Source organism: Neofelis nebulosa, chromosome 3, assembly GCF_028018385.1.
Source record: "Neofelis nebulosa isolate mNeoNeb1 chromosome 3, mNeoNeb1.pri, whole genome shotgun sequence".
Lineage (NCBI taxonomy): Eukaryota > Metazoa > Chordata > Mammalia > Carnivora > Felidae > Neofelis > Neofelis nebulosa.
This window is the reverse complement of record NC_080784.1, coordinates 112,785,811-112,809,160: the sequence shown is the minus strand read 5'-3', so window position 1 is coordinate 112,809,160 and position 23,350 is coordinate 112,785,811. Positions and strand designations below refer to the sequence as shown.

The window sequence follows — 23,350 nt, the reverse complement described above, 5'->3', positions numbered from 1 at the left end:
TGTGTTTTCTAACACCACCAAGCAATTAACTCAGTTCTGACACTATCTACCTGAAGATAAGATCACAGAGCTCACACCTTAAGAACTCAGTGCCACAGACTGCCCTCCTTTTGTTGCCAACTGCAAGTCCAGGTTGTTACCTGCGCTTCTGACCAGCTGGCTCCAAACTGGAGGTTTCCATGACCCCATCCTCGCTTCGGGTAATTTGCTGGAACAGTTCACAGAACACAGACAAACTTTTACTAGCTTATTATAAAGGATAATGTAAAGGGTACTATAAAGGACACAGATGGACAGCCAGATGTAGAGGTAAATAGGGCAAGATGTATCAGAAAGGGCACTGAGCTTCCATGTTCTCTGTGCGAACCACTCACCTTGCAAATCGAAATCTGTACAAGCTCACAACCTCTTGGAACCTCTGTCCTTTTGGGCTTCCATGGAGGCTTCTATCTAGACATGATAGATTAAATCATTGACCATCATTGATTGATTCAACTTCCAACACCTCTCTACCCTCCTCCAGTTCAGGGGGTGGGACTAAAAGTTCTAAGCCTCTAATTACCAGGTCTATTATCCTGGCAACTAGCCCCCCACCCACACTTAACTAGGAGCTTTCCAAAAGTTTTCTCATTAGCATAACAAAAGACACGTTACTGCTTTCCCCACTTAGGAAATTCCAAGGTTTTAGGCGCTTTGTGACCAGATTGGGATGAAAACCAAATACATGGTTGACCCTTGAATGACACAGGTTTGAACTGTGCAGGTCTACTTATCTGTGGATTCTTTATGGTACTATCAGGTATTTTCTCTTCCCTATGATTTTCTTAGTAACATATTCTTTTCTCTAGTGTACTTTATTGTAAGGATACAGCATATAATATGTATAATGTACAAAATATGCTAATCAACTATTTGTGTTGGCTTCCAGTCAACACGAGGCTATTAGTAATTAAGTTTTGGAGGAGTCAAAAGTTATACATGAATTTTTGTGCAGGTCAGTGTCCCTAACCCCTGCGTCCTTCCAGGGTCAACTGTATATTTATTATAAATCACAATATCACAGGTAGTAAGGAAAAGATTTATAAATTAGTTGTATCCCCCTTACCATCCACTAAAAGAGACAGACATATTCTTGCCCATTTCTAGAAATATACACAAAGGCAGATACACTACCAAATGCTCCCAAGACTCCCAACAACCAACACACACCAGAGAAACGCTTAATAGAGACAAAGACGCCGACCTTCAGAGAGACACAAGACGCAAGCCAAAAGGAACAAAAGAGACAGAGAAGTGTGTATTACTTGCACAGGATGCACCGCTACTCGGGACAGGCATGCAGCAGCACAGCCAGGCACAGCCCCAGGGCCAGGCAAGAACAGAGGTACCCCACTGGAGCGTGACTGTGTGTTACACACACACCCCAACGCACACGTGCTCTCTCCTTCGCAGTCTCTTACATACACACAGTTTCTCTCTCACACGCTCCTTTCCTAACACTTTCACACACACATACACACCCTGTCACACACAATCTCTTCCAATTTCTCTGTTATGTAGTACATAATCACTCTCACACCCTCTAACAGTCTCACACACACAATCTCATACACACACAGACTCTCATCTGACACAATCTCACACACATACATAGTCTGCTAATGTACATAGTCACACACACACACACACACACACACACAGTCTTACAAACGCGCGCCAACACGCACACATCCCGTCTTAGGTCGCACACACGCGCGCGCGCGCGCCCCCGCTGGCTCCGCCCCCCGCCGTGGCCCCTCCCCCGGGTGCGCTCCGCCCCCGGGGCCGGGGCCGGGGCGGAGCGAGCCGGTGACAGGAGAGGCCCGGCTGGGCTGGTACTTCTGGCACCCTGGCCGGCGGGGCGCGCTCGGGAGGCTCCTGTCTGTGGCCGCGCGGCGGATCTCAGGGCGGCCCTCGTCTGACGGCCGCTGCCTGGCGTTTCACGCTTGGCCCCTCCGGCGGCCGTCCCGGCGGCGGGAGTTGGCTACGGGATGTGCTCGGCCGGGGAGCTGCTTGGCAGCGGCAGCGGCGGGGAACGCGACGAGAACGGGGACGCACTGGCGGAGCGGCAGGCGGCGGGGACGGAGAGGGAGCCCGGGGCGAGCCCGCGGCGGCGCGGGCAGCGGCCGCTGGCGGAGCGTGAGCAGGTGAGTGGGGAGGGGCGGCGCGGCCCGGCCGGTTTCCCGAGCCCCACCCGGCGGCGGAGGGAAGTGGGCGGGCGGGCGGCGCCTGTGCTCTGCTCGGCGCGGGGCGCTGGTGGCCGCGGCGTTCGGGAGAGCTTCCCCGAGGAGAGGTTAGACGGCGCGCTCGGGGCCGGACAGCGGGGTCGTGCGCCAGCGGTGTGGCCGGTGCCCTGGGATCGCGTGCCTGCCGGGGTCAGCGCGGCCCTTCCCCAGCTGTCGGGCAGAGGAGGCTCAGGCTGGCGCCCAGGGCTCTGGGGAAGTACCCTCCATAACGGTCACTAATCCCAAAGCCCTACATGTAAACACTTTTTTTTTCAACTTCAAGTCCATACCCCCGTGCTGTGCTGTAGGGGACAGCTGGTCCCTTCCTGCCCTCCATCTTGGCATTTCTGAACACACACCTAGCGCCTCTGAAAGGTGTGGGTGTATTCCTCTAGATGTGCAATCAGTGTCTCACGGCATGTGTAGGAGCGAGTATTACAATAGCTATCTTGACGGGGACTCTCCAAGAGCAGGTTCTTCACATGAACACAGATGAGATCTAAACTTCATGCTAAAAGTGAAAAAGCAAGAAAACTGCTTTCAGTTCGTACCAAAGGGAAAGAAGTACTAAGAGGCCAGCTTTCATAAGGGAAAGGAGAAGTTGGGCAATTTTTGAAACTCTCTGAATTTGTTCTCATTAAATGAAGTGTGATAATAGGCATTACAGCATATCAGATGTCTTCAAGATTAGGCAAGAAATTTAATCAAAGAAGCTGAATTATATGGAGGATAGCTTTTCACCAGCAAAGACAGTAATTAGACCTTCAAAAATAACTGAGATAAGCCAACCTGCGGAATCACGTTAAGGAGCAGGAATTCAGATGATTATTTGCCTTTACTACAGCCTATTTACTGTTGGGACAGTCCGTTGATACCTGTCCCCTCTTGTTGTTATTCTCCATCTGTCCTTTTTGTCACATTTCACAAACTCCAGTGTCAACACCAAATGCATTAATAGATAAAGTATAACTTCTAGTATTTCAGCATTGCATTTAGAAAACAGAAATACCGGGGCGCCTGGGTGGCTCAGTCAGTTAAGCGTGGGACTTCGGTTCAGGTCACAATCTCACAGTCTGTGAGTTTGAGCCCCGCGTGGGCTCTGTGCTGACAGCTCAGAGCCTGGAGCCTGCTTCAGATTCTGTGTCTCCCTCTCTCTCTGCCCCTGCCCCACTCACGCTCTGTCTCTCTCAAAAATAAATAAACACTGAAAATATTTAAAAATAAAGAAAACAGAAGTACCAATGTGTGGCACATACAAAATATGCCTTGGCGTTAGTCTTGCTCACCATGTGGAAGTGCAGTTTTCATCCTAATGGCAATATAAGAGATGGTATGGTGACTGAAGCAAATAATTGGTCGCTAGGAGATCTTCCTGATTCCCTTCCTAATGCCCCCCTCTAACTGTACCATGACTCAGTAGCTAACGGGTTTGGTTTCCTCTTGCTTTAGTTCATCTGGAAAAGTGAAGAAAACAGCAACAGGAACTCCATTGGTGGTGGTGCTAAGGCAGGTACATTTGACTGAGGTTCTCGAAGTAAATTTTCAAATGATTATAAGGCAGCGTGTCAAACATTACTTCATTTACACTTCTGTGGATTTCACGTCATCAGTATCTCTGGTCTTACCAAAATTGCTTATGGTACAAAGAAAAAGGATGAAACAAACAAACAAAAAAATGAAACATGTAGCCTAGAAAACATGTATCTTACCACTTTGCATACCTGCTTCTGTTATTGCCTGTCATGGAAATTTGCTTTCCTGTACTCCTTTGAAATGTTTGAAAATATTACTATCATTTTTAATGTTTATTTATTTTTGAGAGAGTGAGAGAGACAGAGTGTGAGCAGGGAAGAGACAGAGCAGGAGACAAAGAATCCGAAGCAGACTCGAAGCTCTGAGCTGTCAGCACAAGAGCCCTACATGGGGTTTGAACCCACAAACCGTGAGATCATGACCTGAGCCGAAGTTGAATGCTTAACTGACTGAGCCACCCAGGTGCCCCTGGAAATATTATATTTTATTAGATGATATATTTATGTACTCTAAGCCTACATACCTAGTAATTGAAAATTACACTTGAGATATGCACTTACCCCTATATCAGCACCCAAAAAAACAATTTCTTATCAAGACACCAAAAATGAATGAAAAATTGGGGCAACACAACCCATTGGTGTAAGAAGCAAGCTTTTGTGATAAATCATTTATTGATAATATGATTGCCAAGCTTGTTTTCTTTTCTTTTTTTTTCTCAAGTCCTGCCAATGAAATTTAAATTTTTATGCATTCCCTTTCAGTGATGGTAACCACCAATATAAAAATACCTGAGGGATGGGGCACCTGGTGGCTCAATCTGTTAAGCATCTGACTCTTGATTTCGGCTCAGGTCATGATCTTGTGGTCCATGAGTTCGAGTCCCACATCGGGCTCTGTGCTGACAGCTCAGAGTCTGGAGCCTGATTCAGATTCTGTGTCTCCCTCTCTCTCTGCCCCTCCCCTGCTCACGTTTTGTCTCTCTTTCTCTCAAAAATAAATAACCTTAAAAAAAAAACTTGAGGGAGAGATAAATGATTTCTGTGACTATAAAACATATCCTAAGAAGTTGTTTCATTTAGTTTTTCTTTAAGGGATGGTATGTGTTTGCTATTTTCAGGGCACATGGACTCCAAATTACAAACAGAATTTTTTGAAAATTTGGTTTGTGAACTAGTATTTTGGAATTGAAAATGAATTTTTCCACAGAAACAATGATATGAACAGAAACAAAACCAAAACTAATTAGCTGGAAATGAGGCAGAGGCCACCTTCCTGGTGTCTTTTCTGCTTAGCACACTCACTTGGTGTTCCACAGTCCTAGTCTTATGGCTGTTGAGGGACAGACAATTGGCAGCATCAGTGGCTGTGGCGGCAGCAGTCACCATGGAGGCGCCTTTCTATCTGGATCAAGGCCGTGGTGGTGTGTGTGCTCTTGAACACAATACCTCCAGAAGGCGCCTGACTTTTGCTCTTTCAGCTCTTTCAGTGAGTTTTTTCAGTCCCTAATTTTTTTGTATGAAATTCCTTCCTGTCTCTGTTTTCCTCACAGAGTTTTGCCCTTACTTGATAATTTGATGAAGCAGATTTCTTCCATTAGCTATTCCCCAGGCTAAAGGTTCCTCCACATGCATCCTTTCCTTCACTGATTTTTCTTTCCACTTCTGGCTGAAAGGCTCATGCCCTTCCCTCAGTTGGAAGGCTCTTGTAGCAGCTTTGACCATACAAATCCTATCTTTGGCTCATCCTGTGATACCACCTCAGAATGTTATCTATATCTTGGCATTATTACATGTAATACTGAAATACTGGTATTAATATAGATATTTTCCTAATAACTAAGATATTGTCACAGCATTTTTTTTTTTTTTTTACTATTTGTCCTTAAATGCCGCTTTACCTGAGAGGAAACTAAGTTTCCTCTGTCCTTCTGGCCTGAGTCTCTCCAGGTAGGATGATTAACAAAGGAGGCCTCCACTGGAAAGAATAAAACGAGTCCCTTAGATGAAGCAACTGTGTTGAGCTTGAAGTAGGAGTCAGGCATCTAAGAGATAAGCAAGGGAGAGAGGCAAAATGCCCAAGGGGTTAAAGGGACATGGTGTAACTATCCCACGTGTGTTCATTCTGTGCATGAAAGATGATTCAAGTATGTTAATGACTGTGAACGTCAGGTGGCTTTTTATAAGAGAGTCTCTGATCTGCTGCATAGCTGAAAGGCTAAACATCTCCAGTCCTTTTATTAGATGCTTACAGCGTGAATAGCATCTGCTTTCAGATGTGGCAGTTCACAACCTGAATAACCTAAGATGGCCCTGCTTACCTCCTAGAGCACAGAGATCCCATTATCCTCCAACTGACTTTAGAAACATTATCTTTAGCTCTAAGATCTTTCTTTATGATTGTGAAAGTAATGTACTCTGGGAAATGTAGGAATATAAAAAAAATCTAAGGAAGAAGACAAAAACATTTAACATCCCAGTCCGAGTAACATTTTGTTAAAAAATATCAAACACTAAAAAAAATATATCTCAAACATTTGGTATTAGTACATTTATCTCTCTCTTTGTCTCTCACATATTACCATACTCGTATATATACACACATATATTTTTTAGCATGTTTTAGTGTAATTGAATTTGCTTTCTTGTTTCAACAATTTAGCATGCTGTGTAATTTTCCCATGTTATCAAAAATTATTTGTAAAAACTATTTTTAGGGTTGTCTAAGAGTCCACTTCTCTACTACTGTGCTTTTAAGTTGTTTTAAACTTTCTTCTATAAAAATGCTGCAATGAAAATCTTTGCTTGTAAATCTTCAACATTCTAACGTGCAATAGATTCCTAGAAATGGAAGAAGTAGGTCAATGAGTCAAACTCTTTGAAGCTTCTTGTAACATTCTAAAAGGTTGCATTCAAGAAAGGTCACACCAATGTACACTTCCAGTATTGATGTGTGAGAGCACTGATTGGAAACCATCCATGCCTGTAATGAATGGTATAATTTATGGATTAATCTTTGCCAAGTCAGTAGGCCAAAATTATCTTATGTTGTAAGATCTTGCTAGAGAGGTTTACTAAACCTTTCATATATTTATTGAGCAGTTTTATTTCTTTTTAATCATGTTCTTTGAACTTTTTTGACCCTATTATAAGGTATTAATCTCTTATTTCACATTGATGAAAAATATTTTCTCTGTTTACAATTTACTTTATAATTTTGTTTATGATTTTTTTGATTTCGAAATGCTTTAAATTTTTATTAGCTAAAGGAATTTATTTTGGTAATTTCATACACACCAATCACACATACACACACACACACATAATATATACATGTCTATATCTGTTTAGAACATTCTTTCTAATCCTACAATCAGTTAAATATCCACCAATATTTTCATGTGTGTATGTGTGTATCAATGATTTTATTTTTCTATTTCTATGTGCTTATTCTGTTTAGAATAACTTTATGTGTTCTGTGAGGTATGGAGCTAATCTGTTTTTTCTCCCAGTCATTGAATATTCCAATTTCTCCCGGGCTTTATAATCCTATATAGTAGTTATAAATACTAAAATCTATATTAAACTTATATTTTTGTTGGTATTGTGAATGGGATTTTTTTCCCACAAATCATTCTTTTGCTGCTGGTTTCTAGCTACTGGTTATATATATTTAGTTTTTAATTAGCTACTTTCCTAAATTATTTTATTAATTCTAATGCTAATAAATACTAGTATCTCTTAGACTTCATTCTTTTGCATCTTCTAGGTATATAATCATCCAGTCTATAGATAAGGTTGATTTTGCTTCCTTTCAAATAGTAATGTTTCATTTCGATTTCTTGCCTTTGTGATGCCTAGAACTTTCAGATCAATACTGGTTCATAGATATGTAGGTGAATAAATGAAGAAATCTTTATAAAAGCACTTAAGTACTTGCCAGAGTTTGTGCTACAGGACTATCTGTTAAAAAAAAAAAAAAAAACTTCAGCAGAAAGAAGCCTTATGCTTTCTCTTTGATCTATTAAAACTATGGCCAACAGGACAGATTCTAGACCCAGAATACCTGGGTTTGAATCCTAACTTTGCCACTTACTAACTATAGCTTTAGGCAAGTTAATTATCCTCTCCAGGCTTCAGTTTCTTCATCTGTATAAAAGGAATAATAGTTGTATCAATCTTATAGGATTGTTGGGAGGATTACATGAGTTAATAATGTGTGGAAAGTGCTTAAAGCAGTCCTTAGCACATAATAACCATGTAAATGTTAGCTTTGGGACCTAATTTTCAACTGGAACCCACACTGAAAAGAAATCTAAGAAATGTTGTTTTCAATTTTTCTAGCCTCTGCATTTAGAAAGTCACCCTAGGAGGAAGTTACTCCTCAGTTTTAATGTGTATTCAGATCATCTCTTGTTGAATGCAGATTGTGATTTCTTTGCTCTGGGTGAGGCCTAAGATTATGCATGTCTAACAAGCACCCAAGTGATGCTGATGCTATGTCCACATGCCACAGTTTGAGTGGCAAGGGAATAGAGGATAAGCAAGTCAGTCTATAGTATTCACCATATTTGCCCTTCAGCAGAGTAACAGTAATAGATATATGTAAGAAAGTTATTTAACTATTCCCTAGAAGGGTATATTTGAACTCTTGGTGAGGTGTGAGAAGACAACAGTTGTCCCCCAAACCAGTCATTTGTAATAGGTCCCACAACTAACTAGTACTGGAGAAGACCAGTACCCAGGTCTCCAATTCTCAAGCTAGTGTTTTTTCTTATATGCAAAGAGGCTTCCCACACAGTGGGAGAACAGTCTCTGATAAATCTGCTCCTCTCCCTTACACTGTGGAGTTCAAACTAGATATTTGTTCATACCTACTTCTTTTCACACTTTAAATTATTTCTTTATATGTGTCTTATTTATTTAACAGAGGAATTTGGTCTTAAGCAATTGTGGGAACTGGTTAAGCAGTCTGTAAGTCTTTTGAATCATGTCTGAATATGAGCTTGAAGTCCACTGGGCAGGCAGTAAGGAAGAAAAGATGGATATAAATAATGGGGAGAAGCGGGAGCAGTCTGGACCCATAAGCGTGCACTGAAACTCCAGGAAAACTGGAACCTTGGCTTTCACTGTGTCCAACCTTGCCAGTGTGGGTGACCTGCTAGAGCTAGGGCCTTTTCTCAAGTGACTAAACTCACACATCTGGGCGAGGAGTTGGAGAAGCTGGAGGGGCATCTGGGGAAAAGGAAAGCAATTATGGACCCCAGTGCAGCTCTGGGGTGAGGCACTCGGTGAGGCAGCAGATCCGCTACAGAGTGGCTGCACCCCCGTGGCCCACCCTAACTTTGTGTTGTGCAAGAATCCCTCAGTCATGAATATTTAGAGCCAGAGTTCACCACCATGTCTCACTGAATGGTGTGTCCTAGAAAGTGGTTCTGTCAACTGGGTGGGGGTGACGCTGGGGAGAAGGATTGAAGAAACTGAATGATGTTCTCCCAAGATTGACAGGGCCACGAGTCAGGAATCACCATCAAGAAAAGCCATGGACATAGCTATGCCTCTCATGAAAATACAGGTTCTGATAGAGTAAATCTGGGGTGAGGCCTGACGTGCTTCCTAATAAGCCCCCAGATGATGCTGACATCATTGGTGAAGGGATCATGCTTTGAGTAGCAAGAGCTGTTCCCTTTCACACTTTTAAAAGCAGTTTTCAAGCAAGAACTATAGTAAGTGTTTATGAGTTTAGTGAATTCAGCCATAAACTTAACCTAATCTTGTTTCCAAGGACATCCAGTCACTAGAGTAACTCAGGGAATAATTTTGCATATGGTAGGCATCTTTTGTTCATTTTTTATCATTATTCAGAGTGAAACCTCTAAATCAGTAGTTTTTAACTGGAGCAGTTTTGCTTGTAGAGGACATTTGGCAATGTCTGTAGACATTTTTCATTGTTAAGACTAGAGGGCTACTACTATTTCTGATTGAAATAGTCCAGGGATGCTGCTAAACATCCTATAATGCACAGAACAGCCACTTACAACAAAACATTATGTGACCCAAACGTCAGCAGTGCCAAAGGTGAGAAACCCCTCTTAAACTGTTTTAGGGTTATAGTAGTTTCAGTTGTCAAGAATAATTACTCTGCTAAGAGATATTCCAAATATTGAAGCCTGCATGCCAAACAGGTGGCCCCTGATTATTTCTTATCTCTTTTTCCAACAACTTCTCTTAAACAACTTTCTCCATTTTGCTCTCTCTTTTTCACATCCTTTCTCTGACCCTTTCCTACCACTCATCTCCTTTCTGTCTGTCCATATTGAGTGTCTCATTCTCCTATTGTCTCTTATACATCTCTAGCCATCTCAGCCACTTTCTCTTTTTCTCTGTACATCTCTCTACTACCTCCTCTCCTCTGTAGAAGCTCAGCGTTATGGAACAATGAAAAAGGTTGTGGAGTAGGACAGTTCTAACTGTGAATTCTAACTTTACTATTTTACTAGCCTTATCATCCCTTAGTCCCTCAGAGACAATTTCCTCATTGTAACAGATATAATGCCACCCACTTCTTGAAGTTCTTATGAGGATTTGGTAACATTTTGTTTACAAAATACCTAGCATGTAATAGACCCTCAGTGAATATTAGCTCTCTATTTTATCCCCACCTTTCCTCTCATTTTTCTCTGGTTCCCTTCTTATTCCTCTCACCAAACCACATCATAAAACTATATTTTTAGTATATATAATATTCAGGTTTACATAATAAATATTACTTAGATATTGAATAAAGTATTAAGAGTTACTAATCTAAAAATCAAATAAATTAACTGTTTAATTTCTCTAAAAATAAATAACCCGCCAACCTAAATTACATTGCTTTTGGTATAGCTCTTCAGTTGACTTTTTTTTTTTCCTATTGTGACTCATTGGTCCTTCCTGGGAAAAAGAGTATCCACCTTCCTCTATTCAAGTTATTCTCAATTTCCTATTCAATAGAAGTGGTAAAGCAAGAATAAAGGGAAAAACTAGAAGTTCTATGACATTAACCTTGTCCTGAGAGGCCTAAGTAGAAACTCTTTATCTTTATTCCCACCTTCTTTAAGCCTTAGGACACTATCTTCCTTTTCTGCCTTCTCTGGAATTGCAATCTTATCTTTCTGTAGCAGCCTTCAAAAACCTTAGGAGTCCCTATTGGTCATATTTTAGTTCAGTAAGTATATTGTGTGTGTGATGGGGTGTGTGTGTTTGTGTGTTTAAGGGAAATGATAAATAAGACAAGCAAAGAGTAGTTTCATTCCAGCAGTGAAACTGACTTTCTAGTTAACGTGATGCAAAAGACATTTTCCATCTTCTGATCTATTTTTTTTTCCCCATATCCAGCGTTTTTTCTCCATCTAACTTCATGGGCAGCTACACTTTATCTTGGCAAAGGAGGACGAAATGATTGGCTTTCTTTGTTCTTGCTGTTTTCTTACAGCATCAACTATAGCTTATCAGAGTTCTGAACAACAAGAAAACACAGTGCAAATGCTTTGAACTTTATGGAAAGTGAAATTATTACATAAAATTATATTAAAATTGATTAATAAAATTTATATCATATTGTATAATATATGTAAAATAAATAATAAAATTATATACAGTAATAATAAAATTATTATTAATACTTAGTATCTAGACAAAGTGTTAAGGAAATTAAATTTCTATTTGTGGATTTTACTATATTCTCTTTGATATAATATTTTCTAACATCTCTGAGATTTTTTTTAATTCTCTTTTTCAACTAATCTGAAAAAAATGATTTTTGTTGTTTTATCTTCTTGCTCAAAATTTTGCTTGAACATATGCAGACCATCCAAAGAGGCAGGGAACTTACATCTGTTTCCCATGACCAGCAGATTTCATCAGTCTGATTGAGTTCAGAATTCCTGATTCCATGGTGCTCAGAAGTAATAACATGTAACAGAACCTATTGTCACTTCTGCAGTTGAGAATTAAAAAGGAAAATCATTTTTAAGGAAAGATGTTTGATTTTGGCTACTTTCAATAGACAAGCTATTCTATCTTGTGGTAACATCTAGCATACCGCCCTGTACATACAAGGTATTCATTGTCACTAGGTAGTTCATAACTTAAAAAATACGTAGATTTTAAGAAAAGCACAAAACATAGAAATTTTTACCCTGCAGCTTGAATTAATCATTTTCTTTACTTCATGGCCTAATACTATCTCATGTTCATGCACAGCCCTATTCTTCTTAATTTTTTTCTTTATGTAACCATTCTCTTCCTCACAATAGGCAACTTTTTTTTAAGTAATTTCTTACCCCAAGGAGGGGCTCAAATTCACCATCCTGAGATCAAGAGTCACATGCTCTACTGACTTACTGAGCCAGCCTTAAGTAACTTTTTAAATATGTTTGATAACTTTGGCTGAAATTGTGTGTTATCTTTTTGAATACTTGATGGTTTCATTTGGGTATGTTTGCAACTATGATTTAACATATTGGACCCTAACTCTTGACTATAGAGAACAAACTGATGGTTACCACAGGTGGGTGGCGGATGGGTGACATAGGTGATCGGGATTAAAGAGTACACTTATCACGATAAGCACTGAGTAATGTACGGATGTGTTAAATCACTATATTGTACTCTGGAAATTAATATAACACTGAGTGTTAACTATACTGGAACTAAAATTTAAAAACTTAATAAAGTAAGTAATAAAATAAAATATTGGATTCCGTTTGTTAAAATGAAAATGAATACAAATTTTAGTACTTTTCAGTTTATAATAATTTAATAGACTAATTCAAGAACTACCCGATAGTAAACCTGAAACTAATATGTGTGTCAATTATACTTCAATAATAATTTTAAAAAACAATTTATAGTACTGTACATTAAAAAGGGTGGATTGAACTGTATGTAAATTATACCTTAATAAATCAAACCAACTTAAAACAAAGAAGATCTAGCTGATATTCTCATTGATTTTTATCTCCTCAAAAAGTTTTTTTTTCCTTTATTGGTTCTATGTAATTTAGTAGGAGATAAGTGTAAATAAATGCTATAACTTTGCAGTTAGTTAGAAATGGTAAATAAGTTATAAATCTAACCATAAAACATGTTATAAATTATAATATATAATGCTGCAGTTAGGTGAAGCTTTATATGGTTAGTAAATGTTTGTATTTAATGTAATTTTGTGTACATTTTGTAGGAAATAAAAATTGCAATTATATGTAATGTCCAAGGAGCAGGAAAATGTATTGTCTCATTAGAAATAAAATAAATGCAATTTAAAACTATTAGGAATTATTTTTCACTAACCAACTTGCTAAAGATTAAAAAGGTAAATGGTGTGGGTTTAAAGAAATGACATATGACCTTAGAATAAAAGTATAAATTGATTCAGTCTTTCTGGAGGGAAATCTTGTATCAAACCTCACTAGTACATACTATTATTGCCCCCACTTTATGTAAAAACCTTAGCACAAGGAGGTTAAGTAACATATTCAAAGTATCACAGCTAGTAAGTTGCAGACTTGAGATTCAAACCCATGTTTAAAGCCTGAGTTCTTAACCACCAAGCTAGTGTTGGGCCATGAAATCAATTCAGTGGATTGTGAACAGGATAAGATAGATTTTTAAAAGTGTTAGAATTTATCACACATGCTATGCATGTCCTTTTGTAGAACTTTATATGTACTGGGTCAAGGTATGAAATACATTTCTAACATGGATCACAAGTCAAGATCAAGATCATAGCCACCTTAATTCTGTCTCATGGCCTTTGCCTGGACTCTTTGCCCCAAATCTTCCTTTGACAGATCTTATGTCATCAACCTGTTACCTCTCCAAGATCCCAGCTCTGCTTGCCGTGTACAAAGAACCTCTGACCCAACCCAACTTCCTCTATTCCACTATTCTGTTGTATGTTCCTTATAGCTCTTCTCACTATTTGAAATTGTGTTAATAATTTGTCTGTTAAAGTGTTTATTCTCTGCTGCTTTCCACTCCCCGACCCCATTGGCTCACAGAAAAACATGAGAGCAGAGATCACATTATATGGCAAATGCTTCAATTATTTTGACATCCCTAAGGTATAGTATAGAGTCTATAAAAACTTCTACCGAAAACAACGCTGCTGGTAAAAACTCAATTGATGTCTTTGCTGAAGTAATGTGGCTTCCTAGGGGCAATTATGACAAGACTTCGTTTCGAAAGAGAGAGGACTTTATATATAACAGAACATACTCTATTGTCAGAATCAACAGAAAAGAAACTAGTAGTGTTAATCATGCATTGAACTAAGAATCCTGGTAAAATACTTGTAAGAATTTAGGCAAAGATCATGTTCCTTAATATGCTGTATTTTAAGACCACCACACTATCAAGAAAGTGAAAGGCTAATGAACACAGGAAATTAGAATACTAACTGGTATTAACTTAATGTAATTAGTCTAAATTTGCAAATTTATTTTTAATTTTTCTTGATCTCAACATATAAAAGATAAAAGGTAATACCCAGAACTAACATAAATTAAAATTCAGATCAGTCATTTCAATAATGGCATTGTTAAAGGATAATTTTCAAAAAAAAAAAGGTAAAATGTAGTGGTCATTAAATATAAAGTGATCACGTTAAGGACTTTACTTAACTCATCATTAATGAGGGACCCAAGCAAATGTTTCCCCTGTTTGATTCACAGGTGAAATCAAAGAATTGAAAATGTTTACGGGGAAAAGATATGTTGAAATAAACTTACAAATGGACATGAAACTGCCTTTTTCCCGTAGGCAGGGGAGGGAAGACAATTAAAACTCCACAGGAACAGAATTAATTTGTGTATCTATAGATAAAAATTATTTTTAATTGCTTTTGATTATCAGTAATTTATAGATATAAAATAGCTCAAAAGCTATGAAGGTTAAACAATAGTCTAAACAATGCATAGTTTCTATAAATTTTTTTGTTTATTCTTAATTTCGCTATAGTAATAAAGAAAGTAATTTCTAAAAGAGTAGATTAATTTTTGGATAGTGAGAGTATTTGGTCTCTCCTTTTATAATGTCTCGTGCTGCTGGAAAATATTAATTCTAATCTTTTTCCATGGTAATACTGTATATATACATTCAATATACATATGAAAATACCTGATTTATATGTATGTGAAAAGCAAAGATTGATTTATATTTGAAGTGCTTTCTGTTGGGTTATATAGCTAAAATTACCAGATTCTAAGATAACTACTGAAAAAAAATTTTAAGTTTATTTATTTATTCTGAGAGAGAGGGAGCACGAATGGGGCAGGAGCAGAGAGAGAAGGAGAGAGAGAATCCCAAGCAGCCTCCGTGCACTGTCAGTGTAGAGCCTAATACAGGGCTTGATCTCTCAAACCCAGAGATCATTACCTGAGCTGAATCAAGAGTCTGCCATTTAACCAACTGAGCCATTCAGGTCCCCCAAGATAGCTACTGAAAAATTTTGATGAGAACAAGATTGCTGCTTTCACATTTATGCCTAGTTTTTATTTAGCACACAAATTCCAACTCTTGTTCCTATCATCCTAGCACTTATTGAATGGTTATTGGTTTCAAAGACAACTTTGTCAACTTAAGAGTTTCACAGGAGTGTAGAAGTACATTAATTTAAGTTTTAAATTTAAAGAAGAGAAACAACAAAGTAATTTCTTCATAGAGAGTTAAGAGGTAGTGTGACCATCCTTGTATCAATAAAATTACCCAGTATAAAACACTGGAGAATAAATTAAAAAATTAAATACCAAACTTCTTCATTATTCTTCATTATTCAATATGTATACATAGTCTATTTAATAGTAATAAATTTTTTTTTCAATGTTTTTTATTTATTTTTGGGACAGAGAGACACAGAGCATGAACAGGGGAGGGGCAGAGAGAGAGGGAGACACAGAATTGGAAACAGGCTCCAGGCTCCGAGCTGTCAGCACAGAGCCCGACGCGGGGCTCGAACTCACAGACGCGAGATCGTGACCTGGCTGAAGTCGGCCGCTCAACCGACTGCGCCACCCAGGCGCCCCTATTTAATAGTAATATAATTAAAAGGGTAAATGATTCTGCCATTTCTGGATAATAATATTTTCCTTTTGGAGTTTAAATGATTCACTATTTGGAAATCTGTCTTCGGACACCCTATACTTAGATACTGTTTTAAGACTTCAGTTGCTTTAACAACCTGGCCATATACCGAAGATATTTTCTTTATTCATTTGTATCATATTAAAAGCAATTACTTTAACAACTGATTATAGTTATTGTATTATAGACAGTTTTCTGTAGTATTTGTTCCTGATTTTTCTGGCTAGCGTATACTTTCTCAATAGCTTTTTATTCATTCATTCAAAAAATTTATTGAGCTCCTACTATTTTCTAGGCAATGCTCTAGGCACCCAGGACGCAAACAAACGAAACAGCCTCAAATTGCTCTCTTCATTAATCTTGCATTGTAGTAGGAGGCGAGAGAATGAATAAATGAACAAGTACATCACTGGGTTATAAGTGCTATGGAAAAAATAAAAGGGAAGGTGTAGGGAGTGTGGTCATGGAGGAGGGTTATTGTTTTAAATAAGGGGGTCATGGAAAGGCTCACTGAGTTGACATTTGAGCAGAGACCTAAAGGAAGTGAGAATTACTTGACTGTGCCCCTTCTTTTGCTTTGACTTCCTTGGAGGTAGAGCCAAATTTGAGGTTCGGGTTTAGTAATTGTGGTAACATATATTTCCCCAGTCTAGTTTCTCAGTTCTTTCTCACCCATCCCACCTTCCAGTTCTCTATTTTTTATTACTATTTCATTTGTTTGTACTGTAAGTAAATTCAAATTCTTTGTGGAAAGAAGAGAGGAAAAAGTAAATTGTGGACTTACAAATTTCATCTCTTAAAAAGTAAATTTCCTAAGGTGTATCATATAATCACACCTTATAATGAATTTATTTAACATATTTGCTTTCTTCTTAATGCCTGGTTCAGTTCTTTTGAACTAAGGTTTGCATCACAATTTATTGGAAAGAGCTCAGATTTATAGTCAGAAGTCTCCTGCCTTCAAATCCTGGCTGCTTGTCTGATTCTAGGAAAGTCACTTGACCTCTAGAGTCCAACAACACCCACCTAATGATGTTTTTGTGAGGCTCAAAGGCTTGGAATATGTGTGTTTAATAAGCTTATTGAACGAATGGCTAATAAGCAAATAAAGATGGGGCAGGGACTCCATTTAAAAATGGGCAGAAATCAAAACTACAGGGATTTTTTTTTTCTGAAGAGATTAAAAGTATTTTGCTAATAATTTTCTCTTGGCCAGGATGTGATTTAAAAAGTGAGAGCTGAATCATATAAAACCATATAAGCATTAATAAAATCGTTAGAGTACATGAAATCTTCAACAGGAGAGATGGTAGAATAAGATGAGAAGATGGCCTACACATAAGTCCCTGAGGAGTTCTAACATAAACTCAGAGGGAAATAAGCCAGCAAAAGTAGACCAAACGGGACAAAGGAGGTGAAGACATCTAGAATGACCAGCAGGCTTCTTGCTTGCACTTCTGTGTTGTGCCATTCTCTGAGGTAGGAGACCCTGGAGGAGGGCCAATTTTAGGACAGATGATTATGAGTTTGGTACAGAACATGTTGAGTTTGAGTTTCCTATAAGATATCTACATGGAAATGCTGAATATGCAGTTGAGCACACAAGTCTAGAAATCTGAAGAGTTGTCTGAGCTGAGAAGTAGTGCTCAGAAAAACAAAAAGAAACTATGAATCTGTTATAAAATTGCAAGTCATTTTAATTAGTAAGGGAGAGGGCAGCAGTTTTTTAATATGATTTGAGTACATATCCTTCCTTAAATATTAAATAGCTTAATGGCAGGGAGTACAGATGATTTATTTTGTGTACCCCACAGTACTTACTTTGCTCATGGTATGCATTCAATTCTTATTTATTGAATTAAACTAAATTGACTTAAGGGATTATTTTATAAAGCAGACTGTTCTGTGTGAGTCAAGGATTGTGAATTATTGGAGTTGGAGTTAAGTAATCAAAGATTAGTGGTACTCAGGGAGGATGTGACACACACCAAGAACCAGAGTGTGGTTTCCTGAAAGTAAGCAGCTGTCAGTCTGGCAAATCAGTCAGGTCTGTGCAGGTTTGCCACAAGTAGGGCACAGCACATCTTGCATAAAATGCAGGTGCAAAACGTGCTGAGAGGAGAGGATCATAACTTTACAACATAACTATGGACTTCACGTCAGTGGGCAGAAAACTTGTAGTCATTTTCACTATATCACCATTCAACTAAAATTAAAACAACTATTATACTTCATTATAAAATAAGGTGGCTTTACGTAGATATACTGTTTTTCAAAGTATTTCTTCCATGAGAAGTGTAATAAGCCCACATACTTGACCTTATTTACAAAACCAGATTCCTACAGATTCTTTAGTGCCATAAATAATGAAGGGCAGTCTTTTTCCTCCACTTCATCTAAATGGTTGATTGATAACTTAATGGGCATTTCATTTCAAAAGAATTGCACCACAGTGGTTAAATCAGAACTGCAAAGAGAAATATCATCCAAGTCACTGATTTGACAAAAAGCACAGTGTATAAAACAAGAAGCTATTATTGTACAAAACAATAAACAACTCCTAAGCATTGTTATATGAGTGGCATTTTCATAGCTTTTTTAAAAATTGTCATATTCATAAATACTGTTAACTTTGCTGTGAGACAAAATCTCATTATAGACCTTAGTAAGAAATTAATGATAAAGAGTTAACTTTATTTTTTTAATTTTTTTAATATTTATTTATTTATTTTGAGACACAAGATCGGGAGTGTTCAGGGTGGTATGGCCATAGACTATTTTTTTTTATGAGAGACAGAGACAGAATGCAAGTGGGTTAGGGGCAGAGAGAGAGGGAGACACGGACTCTGAAACAGGCTCCAAGCTCTGAGCTGCCAGCATAGAGCCCAACGCAGCCCTTGAACTCACAAGCTGTGAGATCATGACCTGAGCCGAAGTTGGACGCTCAACCGACTGAGCCACCCAAGCGCCTCATAAAGAGTTAACTTTAAAGGCAAATTAATTCTAACAAGGATGGTTTTTATATTTGCATAGTTCTATTAGACATAACTGCCATGTTTATCTCTTCAAATTTAATACGGAAAAGAAATATAATAGCATAAGAAAGTAAAATTTCCAAATTTTCATAAAGTTATACTTTTATAGCCTAGGTACAAACTTAAAACTTCTATCCTAAATCTGATTTGTTTGTTCTTCTAATGTTCAATACTCGTTAGTTAGCATATAGTGTAATATTAGTTTCAGGAGTAGAATTTAGTGATTTATCACTTATATATGACACCCAGTGCTCATCCCAACAAGTGCCCTCCTTAATGCCCATCACCCATTTAGCCCATCTCCCCACCCACCACCCCTCCATCAACACTCAGTTTTTTCTCTCTAGTTAAAGTCTCTTATGGTTTGCCTCCCTCTCTTTTTTTTTTCTTTCCCCTATGTTCATCTGCTGTTTCTTAAATTCCACATATAAGTGAAATCGTATGGTATTTGTCCTTCTCTGACTTATTTCACTTAGCATAATACACTCTAATTCCACCCATGTCATTGCAAATGGCAAGATTTTATTCTTTTAAAATCTGATGTAAAAGAGGTATTCATGAAGTCATAAATATTGATGATTCTTTTAAGAATTGATGATTGCTGGGGCGCCTGGGTGGCGCAGTCGGTTAAGCGTCCGACTTCAGCCAGGTCACGATCTCGCGGTCCGTGAGTTCGAGGCTCGCGTCGGGCTCTGGGCCGATGGCTCGGAGCCTGGAGCCTGTTTCCGATTCTGTGTCTCCCTCTCTCTCTGCCCCTCCCCCGTTCATGCTCTGTCTCTCTCTGTCCCAAAAATAAATTAAAAAACGTTGAAAAAAATTTAAAAAAAAAAAAAAAAAAAGAATTGAATTGATGATTGCTTTCAAGCAACCCGAACATCAGCCTTCAGTGATAGAACTCGTCCTTTTAACAATCTGTCTTCATCTACTTGGTGCTTTAGATTCCGACTAGTGCCTCTAATTTTGTAACATCTTTGCCTTTCTTGGTTTTGTTTTTAAAGAAAGTGTGACTTGCTTAATACATAAGGGTTACAATTCCAATCAGGATCTCTATTTTATTTCTTTTGTTTTAGGAATAAAAAGGTGTATTATAGAATAAACCCACTTTTGTACTTAGATGTATGGGTGAGAGCATTTGGAATTATGAAAACAGATTAACCTTAAAAAGAAATAGCAATACCTCTAACCTCTAAGGAAGGAGAAGTTAGATGAGTGGGAAAGATCTGGAACAATAAATATGAAGAATTAGATTAACAGCAAGAGGAGGCTGAAAGGATTTGAGAGTATGGAAGGAGCACTGGGGGAACACTGAAACGATGTGGTTTTATAACAAGGCATACCACAGTTTTTACCATAACACTTAGCCAAGAAGGAACAGGGAAATTGGAGGTTACTGAAAGTCAGGCAGTGGAAGAGAACATGGGATTATGAATTCATAGTTGAAATGGTAGGCTGTGGGTTCTAAACTGCAAGGAGAAAATAAAATCCAAAAGGACTAAATCTGTAACCCAGAGGCTTTTACAATTTATAATTGCTTCTTTCTTAATATTTGTTTTCACGTATTTGTTTATCACCGTTTGATACCGTTGTTGGTGTTTTGCAACTGTGAGACTCCTGCCCTTAAAAGAAAGTAGCAACATCTTTAAAAAAAAAAAAAAAAAAGTCTTTCTTCTGAGAGGCTGAGTGGGATAGCAGAGTGGATTGAGTGAAACAGAATTCGAGTATTTTGAGGTAAAGGGAGGCTTTTCAGTCTCAAATCCCTCTGAAACTGACTCCCACCTTATTTCTGTCATTGTTCTTCCTTCATTTTTGTCTCTTCATAATTATATTCATGCAAAAATTATGTTATTTATAAGTGATAATTAGAGTACATTCTACTACGTTAGAAGTTCGTTGTTCATTCTACTAAGATAAGATGATTGCAGGGGGGAATAAAACGTGGTTATTTTCTGTCCCAAACTGAATATAGTTAGAAAAATGAAACCCAAAAAATCTTCCTCTAAAGTATTCTATGTGTTTAGTCTTTATGCCAGTTTAGGCTGCTTTTCTTTTATATGGGGTAGGGGCACTGATGGAATTAAGAATTAGAGATTGGTTTGGCATTTATTTTTTTTTTTAAAAAAACACAAATTTTAAATCCTGGTCAAATAGTAAGTATCACACTTGAAACCAGGTGTTAGGGGCGCCTGGGTGGCGCAGTCGGTTAAGCGTCCGACTTCAGCCAGGTCACGATCTCGCGGTCCGTGAGTTCGAGCCCCGCGTCAGGCTCTGGGCTGATGGCTCGGAGCCTGGAACCTGTTTCCGATTCTGTGTCTCCCTCTCTCTCTGCCCCTCCCCCGTTCATGCTCTGTCTCTCTCTGTCCCAAAAATAAGTAAAAAACGTTGAAAAAAAAATTAAAAAAAAAAAAAAAAAGAAACCAGGTGTTATACTGTAGAGTGAGCCAAAGGTAAACATCACAAAACCATTTTTAAATAATTTAACATTTTTGCTGAATGTAAATGAATCCAGACAAGTGTAACTGTTTGAATCGCTGTTAAAAATTGATATATTAAGACAAATAGAATGCGAATAATTACAAGATTGGTTTTGTATTTATTAAAAAAAGCATATAGTGCAGAGCTTTAGAACACGGGCTTTAGAGCAGAATGCGCAAATGTATGTCTTCACTCCACCAGTTACTAGGTAATATTGATGAAATCACATAATCTTTCTTCCTCAGTTTCCTCTGTTTTGAAGATCAAAGTACTTTAAAATACTGCACAGCACATAATATTCAGTAAATGTTAAGATTTTTTAAATTAATAAATATGTTGTAAAATTCATTAAAAACTTCACTTGAACATTATTTAGTTGTTGTTTATAGGTCTTTTATTTGTCTACATAAGGCATCCCTACATAGGGCCACCCTTTGAGATGAAGAGGAATAAAAAGCAACAATGAGTCGTTGCAGGTGATTAAATGCTGAAGTAAAGATGTTTTTCATAACCACAGAATCAGTTTATACCACGTCAGTGCTATACACAACTATTGTATTATATAACAAGACAAAAGCAATTAAACACACCATGTCATTTTTTTTCAAACTATATTTGAAAGCAGTGTCTTTATAATTGTTTTTGTTGTTGGTTTTGGTTTTATGTCAACTCTGATTTAAATTTTTTTTTTTACCAAATTGACCTTTTTTGAACTAAATGCCAAACATTTTGCCACTCTTTTTTTTTTTTTTTTTAATTTACATCCACGTTATTTAGTATATAGTGCAACAATGACTTCAGGAGTAGATTTCTTAATGCCCCTTACCCATTTAGATCATCCCCCCCTTCCACAATCCCTCCAGCAACCCTCTGTTTGTTCTCCATATTTAAGAGTCTCTTATGTTTTGTTTCCCCCACCCCATTTTTATATTATTTTTGCTTCCCTTCCCTTGTGTTCCTCTGTTCTGTGTCTTAAAGTCCTCATATGAGTGAAGCCATATGATATTTGTCTTTCTCTGACTAATTTTGCTTAGCATAATACCCTCCAGTTCCACCCACGTAGTTGCAAATGGCAAGATTTCATTCTTTTTGATTGCCAAGCAATACTCCATTGTATACATATATACCACATCTTCTTTATCCATTCATCCATCGACGGACATTTGGGCTCTTTCCATACTTTGGCTATTGCTGATAGTGCTGCTATAAACATTAGGGTGCATGTGCCCCTTCAAAACAGCATACCTGTATCCCTTGGATAAATACCTAGTAGTGCAATTACTAGGTCATAGGGTAGTTCTATTTGTAATTTTTTGAGGAACCTCCACACTGTTTTCCAGAGCGGCTGCACCAGCTTGCATTCCCACCAGTAGTGCAAAAAAGATCCTCTTTCTCTGCATCCTCGCCAACATCTGTTGTTGCCTGAGTTGTTAATGTTAGCCGTTCTGACAGGTGTGAGGTGGTATCTCATTGTGGTTTTGATTTGTATTTCCCTGATGAGTGATGTTGAGCATTTTTTCATGTGTTGGTTGGCCATCTGGATGTCTTCTTTGGAGAAGTGTCTATTCATGTCTTTTGCCCATTTCTTCACTGGATTATTTGTGGTTTTGGGTGTCGAGTTTGATAAGTCCTTTATAGAGTTTGGATACTAACCCTTTTTCTGATCTGTCCTTTGCAAATATCTTCTCCCATTCCGTCAGTTGCCTTTTAGTTTTGCTGAATGTTTCCTTCACTGTGCAGAAAGAAGCTTTTTTATTTTGATGTTTCCCTTGCCTCTGGAGACATGTTGAATAAGAAGTTGCTGTGGGCAAGATCAAAGAGGTTTTTGCCTGCTTTCTCCTCGAGGATTTTGAAGGCTTCCTGTCTTACATTGAGGTCTTTCATCCATTTTGACTTTATTTTTGTGTCTGGTGTAACAAAGTGG

The 23,350-nt window shown here is 38.1% G+C and overlaps 1 protein-coding gene across 2 annotated transcripts in view; it reads left to right on the top strand.

Moving 5' to 3' along the window:
- The first annotated feature begins 1,833 nt into the window (after positions 1–1,833).
- The window catches only part of FAM241A (family with sequence similarity 241 member A), a 47,547-nt gene continuing 26,030 nt past the window's right edge, over positions 1,834–23,350 (top strand). For both annotated transcript variants that reach the window (XR_009259383.1, XM_058721644.1), the window contains exon 1: positions 1,834–2,186. Coding sequence is in view for 1 of the 2 variants with exons in the window: in XM_058721644.1 (XP_058577627.1) it covers positions 2,031–2,186 (156 nt within the window). In the remaining variant the exon portion in view is untranslated. The remainder of the gene's footprint in view (positions 2,187–23,350) is intronic.